Source organism: Thamnophis sirtalis, unplaced genomic scaffold (assembly GCF_051295495.1).
Source record: "Thamnophis sirtalis isolate CommonGarterSnake01/CBP01778 unplaced genomic scaffold, rThaSir2_p1.2 scaffold_1, whole genome shotgun sequence".
Classification (NCBI taxonomy): Eukaryota; Metazoa; Chordata; class Lepidosauria; order Squamata; family Natricidae; genus Thamnophis; species Thamnophis sirtalis.
Window position 1 is genome coordinate 182,148,531 of NW_028261381.1, and position 6,558 is coordinate 182,155,088.

A 6,558-nucleotide genomic window follows, 5' to 3' on the forward strand; every position below is an offset into this window, starting at 1 on the left:
TCTTGGACCTCTTCGCCAAAGACCCTGAAGGCAGAACGAGGAGCAACGATTGGAAACGAACCCAGGACAGAGGAGACATTTCCTGATAGGGAGAACAATTAGTGACGGAACTCCTTGCTACCAGAAGCTGTGGCTGCTCCAGCAATGGAGGTTTTTTTTTTTAAAGGAGAGATTGGACAGCCGTTTGTCTGGAATAGTGTAGCGTCTCCTGCCTGAGCAGGGGGTTGGACTAGATGACCTCCAAGGTCCCTTCCAAGCCAACTTTGCTTCCCTCCGGTGGCCGTATCCGTGCAGAGGTCTACCCAGGTTAAGCAGACTGGGTGGGTACATGTCACGCCTAGATTTTTGGCCCAGGAGGACCCAAGAATCTGACGCTTATCCTTTAGATGTAGACACGGCTCAAATTGCAGTGCCTCGCTGATTATAGAGTAAGCAGCATTTCAAAATCTGGTGCTACGGCTTCAAATAGCTCCCCCTGAACTAGAGCAGAAGGTTCTGGAAGGGCTACCAAATTGGTATCAGGTAGAAACAAAGAGTCTGCCAGGGTGGGAAGGGTAGAATTCAAAGTCTGGTTAGTGGAAAATGGGTTGTTGATGTGAAAATAAAAAAATGATAGATAGATAGATAGGGTTCACCGACAAAAGGGCGGACGACAAAACCGCGCCCGACTAAACCGCAGTGACAAAACCGTGTGTTCTAAAGCGCTCCGACGAATGAGCGCTGAATCGCGCCGACAACAGCGCGACAGAAGCGCGATGTAAAACTAACCCTAACCCTAACCCTAACCCTAAACGTAACCCTTAACCTAACCCTAACCCTAACCCTTAACCTAACCCTAACCCTAAACATAACCCTTAACCTAACGCTAACCCTAACCCTAAACTTAACCCCTAACCCTAAGCCTAACCCTTAACCTAACCCTAACCCTAAACTTAACCCCTAACCCTAACCTAACCCCAAACCTAACCCTAACCCTAACCCTAAACTTAACCCCTAACCCTAAACCTAACCCTTAACCTAACCCTAACCCTAACCCTAACCCTAACCTTAAACCTAACCCTAACCCTAACCCTAACCCTAACCCTTAACCTAACCCTAACCCTAACCCTAAACTTAACCCCTAACCCTAAACCTAAACCTAACCCTAACCCTAACCCTAATCCTAAACCTAACCCTTAACCTAACCCTAACCCTAACCCTAACCCTAACCCTAACCCCAAACCTAACCCTAACCCTAACCCTAACCCTAACCCTAACCCTAACCCTAACCCTAACCCTAACCCTAACCCTAACCCTAACCCTAACCTTAAACCTAACCCAAAACCTAACCCTAAACCTAACCCTAAATCTAAACGTAACGCTAAACATAATGCTAACCCTAACCCTAACCCTAACCCTAACCCTAACCCTAACCCTAACCCTAACCTTAAACCTAACCCTAAACCTAACCCTGAACCTAACCCTTACCTTAACTTAAATCGCCCTTCTGTTGACGCGCTGTTATCGGCGCGTTGATGACGTCGCGGTTTTAGCGATGCGGTTTAGTCTGGCACGGTTTTGACGTTCGCCCTTTTGTCGGGTCACGGATAGATAGATAGATAAAGATAGAGATAGATAGATAGATATTGCATTTGTGCTGATAAATACATAAATAAATAAAGGGAGACTAGTAGAGATCTATTTTGAGCTGTTTAGCTCTCATCAGCTATCCCTACCCTTACTGGGATTCGAACTTGGGCTGATTTTTACATATTAGGCAGTTATATTAGCCTCTAAGCTACAGGTTCTCCTCCCTTACCAGCTTATCAGCACAAATGCAACACAAAAATGGTTTTCCGCTTGGAAGGCACACACACACACACACACACACAAACACAAACACAAACACAAACACACACAGACACACGAATCCAAGGCTGGGAAGGACCTTGAGGTCTTCTAGTCCAACCCTCTTCCCAGGGGGCAGCCATCCTCAGTTCACCCGATCCTTTCTGGAGAACTTCCCCCGGGGAGGGAGCCCTGCGACTTCAGGAGACAGGAGAGAGAGTCCTACGGGGAATGTTTCTGGCCGTGGGGAAACTCCTCTGGGTTCGGAGGCTGCCCATTCCGTCCGTGTGGGTCCCCCTTCCCAATGGAGACCTCAATCCCAATGCCTTCCTCCTCCGGGGCTGAGTCCCTGCACAGCCCGTTCGTCCTGGGAAGGCAGAGGTGGGCTCCCACCGGTTCGCACCGGTTCAACAGAACCAGTTCGTTAAACCTACCGAACCGGTTAGAAGAGGTTCCACCGGTGGACCCGGAAAGCAGGCCACACCTACAGAAGAGGTTCCAGAATTTTTTGAAACCCACCACTGTGGGAAGGAGTTCATGTGCCAAGATGGCGCAGTGGGTAGAGTGCAGTACTGCAGGCCACTTCAGCTGACTGTTATCTGCAGTTCAGCGGTTCAAATCTCACTGGCTCAGGGTTGACTCAGCCTTCCATCCTTCCGAGGTGGGTGAAATGAGGACCCAGATTGTTGGGGGCAATATGCTGACTCTCTGTAAACCGCTTAGAGAGGACTGGAAGCCCTATGAAGCGGTATATAAGTCTAACTGCTATTGCTATCTATCTATCTATCTATCTATCTATCTATCTATCTATCTATCTATCTATCTATCTATCTATCTATCTATCTATCCTATCTATATCTATCTCTCCCTCCCTCCCTCTCTCTATATCTATCTCTCCCTCTCTCTATACCTATCTATCTATCTATCTATCTATCTATCTATCTATCTATCTATCTATCTATCTATCTATCTATCTGGGTGAAATGAGGACCCAGACTGTGGGGGCGATATGCTGACTCTGTAAAGCGCTTAGAGAGGGCTGAAAGCCCTATGAAGCGGTATATAAGTCTAACTGCTATTGCTATCTATCTATCTATCATCTATCTATCTATCTATCTATCTATCTATCTATCTATCTATCTATCTATTCTATCTCTATCATCTATCTATCTATCTATCTATCTATCTATCTATCTATTCTATCTCTATCATCTATCATCTATCATCTATCTATCTATTCATTCTATCTATATCTATCTATATCTATCTCTCCCTCCCTCCCTCTCTCTATATCTATCTATCTATCTATCTATCTATCTATCTATCTATCTATCTATCTATCTATCTATCTATCTATCTATCTATCTATCTATCTATCCATCTATCTATCATCTATCATCTATCATCTATCTATCTATCTGGGTGAAATGAGGACCCGGATTGTTGTTGGGGGCGATATGCTGACTCTGTAAACCGCTTAGAGAGGGCTGGAAGCCCTAGGAAGCGGTAGATAAGTCTAACTGCTACTGCTATTGCTATGTGCCGTGGAAACAGCTTGCTTCCCTCCTTCCATTCCCTCTTCGCCAATTCTCGGAGGTTGCCCAGACAGGTCCCGGAGGATTTCTTGGCAAGGATTTGCCAGACGTGGTTTCCCCTCGACTTCTCCCTCCTTTCTAGGAGCGAGGAGGAGGCGGGAGAGGCACCGGGTGGCCCAGCTCAGCTGGCTTGGTGCCCAAGGAAGGACTCAAACCCACAGCTTCCGGTTTCTGGCCAGGTGTCATCAACACTATGCCAAACTGGCTCTCCACATAGCATAGCATAACACATAACACAACAAAGCACAACACATCACATACCACAACACCAGACATGACATAATCATAATATTGAACAGATGGGGAGACTTTGGGAAAAGTGCAGAGAAGAGCAATGAAGAGGATCAAAGGCCTGGAGGCTGAAACATACGAAGGATGAGGGGCTGCCCCAAAGAAGAAGAGGGGGGCTCAAGCTATTCTGCAAAGCCCCTGAAGGCAGGACAAGAAGCAACGGATGGAAACTAAGCAAGGAGAGAATCAACCTGGAACTAAGGAGAAACTTCCTAACAGTGAGGAAAAGTTAACCAGTGGAACTGCTTGCCATTAGAAATCGTGGGGGCTCCATCTCTGGAGGCTTTTTAAAGAAGAGACTGGGACAGCCCTTAGTCTCAAATGGCATAGGGTCTACTGCTTGAGCAGGGGGATGGACTAGAGGACCTCCAAGGTCCCATTCCTTATTCTGTCCCGGTGGCTCAATAGTTCCCGGGTGTGTGTGTGTCAAAGAGTGACTTTCCCCCCACTCTGACATATTTGCCCTGTATGGGCTTCTAACATTGTTAATCCTTTTTGTCTCTTTTCTCCTTCCTTCCTTCCTTCCTTCCTTCCTTCCTTCCTTCCTTCCTTCCTTCCTTCCTTCCTTCCTTCCTTCCTTCTTTTCTCCCTCCCTCCCTTTTCCTTCCTTCTTTCCTCCCTCCCTCCCTTTTCTTCCTTCTTTCCTCCCTCCCTTTTCTTCCTCCCTCCCTCCCTTTTCCTTCCTTTCTTCCTCTCTCCCTTTCCTTCCTTCTTTACTCCCACCCTTTTCCTTCTTTCATTCCTCCCTCTTTTCTTCCTTCTTTCCTCCCTCTCCCTCCTTTTCCTTCCTTCATTCCTCCTCTTTTCTTCCTTCTTTCCCCCATTCCTCCCTTTCCTTCCTTCATTCCTCCCTCTCTCCCTCCCTTTTCCTCCCTCCCCCTTTTCCTTCCTTCATTCCTCCCTCCCTTTTCCTTCCTTTTCTTCCCCTCCCTCCCTTTTCCTTCCTTCATTCCTCCCTTTTCTTCCTTTCCTCCCTCCCTCCCTTCCTCTTGCAGATCACCAACGTGGCCTTTTTCATCCTGGCCCCCCTGATGTTGTGGCTCAACACCGATTATACCCGCTATCGTCCTGTGCCGATCCGGGGTTTCGTCATCTTGCAGCTGTTTATCGGTAGGTGACTATGGGGGCTCTGACGTCAGCAGGAAGCCAGCCCCCCCCCCCCGCCATTGAGCCCTGCGAGGAAGACCAGCCAAGCATCAGCATCAAGAGGACTAGTCCCATCTTTATTTTAAGGCTAGATTATCTTCGAAATGTCCAAAATGTCCATTGCCAAGCAAGACAGGTGAGCTTTGCCCCATTTTACGGCCCTTTCTTGACACCGTCATTAAGCAAATCACTGCAATTGTTCAGTGAGTCACACGGTTGTTAAGCGAATCTGGCTTCCCCAGTGGACTTTGCTCGCCAGAAACATTGCAAAAGGGGGGGAATCACGTGACCCCGGGACACTGCAACCGTCATAAATATGAGTCAATTGCCAAGCGTTGTAAAATGAAGCGAAGCTGCACCGTCTCCCTTAGCAACCTAAATTTGGGGACAACCTGTAGGAAGGACACTTTGGAGAAAGCACAGTCCTCATTTTATGACCGTAATGGAGCCTGCCTGCTACGGCCCTCAGCCGCGACGGTCATAAAGCGGGTCATCAGGCCATTGATCTGATTTTATGACATCTTTTTCCAATGGTCGCTAAGGGGTTCTGAGGATGGGCCTCAATGGGAGCCCAGATGCTTTGCTGGCGAGGAGAGGGCCTGTTGGAGCAGGGGGTTGGACTAGAAGACCTCCAAGGTCCCTTTCCAACTCTGTCATTCCGTTCAGCCGCCCCTCTTCCTCCCCAGGCGTCTTCTCCTTCTACTACCACATGACCCTGAGTTACGCCGGGCAGCTCCTGGACGAGCTGTCCATCCTGTGGACCCTCTGCGTCTCCTACGGCTTCTGGTTCCCCATCCGCTATTTCCCTTCTTTCATCAAAAACAGGTTAAGGAAGACCCCCACCCCCCCCAGCCGCTCCTTCCTTGCCCCCCCCCTACCGAAGGGCAGGGGGTGGAGGGTGGGGAGGGGGTCTCCTCTGCACCCCAAAGTTCAGAGTCTGGGACAGGGGATCAAAACTGCAGCAACCTAGAACGAAGGAGAAAAATCCTGACAGTCAGAACAATTAATCAACGGAACTCCTTGCCACCAGAAGTTGTGAATGCTCCAACACTTGAAGAAGATGCTGGACAACCATTTGTCTGAAGTGGTGCAGGGTTTCCTGCCTAAGTAGGGGTTTGGACTAGAGGACCTCCAAGGTCCCTTTTGACTCTGTTATTCTATTCTGTTCCTCTTATTCCTATTCTATTCTATTCTTTCATATTCTACTCTATTCTATTATTCTATATTCTATTCTAATTTCATATTCTATTCTTTTATTCTATATTCTATTCTATTCTTTCATATTCTATTCTTTTATTCTGTATTCTATTCTTTCATATTCTATTCTATTATTCTGTATTCTATTCTATTCTCATTTCATATTCTATTCTATTCTTTTATTCTATATTCTATTCTTTCATATTCTATTCTATTCTTTTATTCTATATTCTATTCTTTCATATTCTATTCTATTCTTTTATTCTATATTCTATTCTTTCATATTCTATTCTATTCTTTTATTCTATATTCTATTCTTTCATATTCTATTCTATACTTTTATTCTATATTCTATTTTTTTCTCGTTTCATACTCTATTCTATTCTTTTATTCTATATTCTATTCTATTCTTTTCTCATTTCATATTCCTATTCTATTCCTATTCCTATTCCATTCTATTCTATTCTGTTCTTTTATTCTATATTCTATTCTTTTCTCATTT

The 6,558-nt window shown here is 46.1% G+C and overlaps 1 protein-coding gene across 1 annotated transcript in view; it reads left to right on the plus strand.

The window, feature by feature from the left end:
• The window catches only part of ACER1 (alkaline ceramidase 1), a 31,414-nt gene that overhangs the window by 21,490 nt on the left and 3,366 nt on the right, over nucleotides 1–6,558 (plus strand). Inside the window, exons 3-4 of the mRNA XM_087705885.1 lie at nucleotides 4,709–4,823; nucleotides 5,546–5,684. Coding sequence (XP_087562011.1) covers nucleotides 4,709–4,823; nucleotides 5,546–5,684 — 254 coding nt within the window. The remainder of the gene's footprint in view (nucleotides 1–4,708; nucleotides 4,824–5,545; nucleotides 5,685–6,558) is intronic.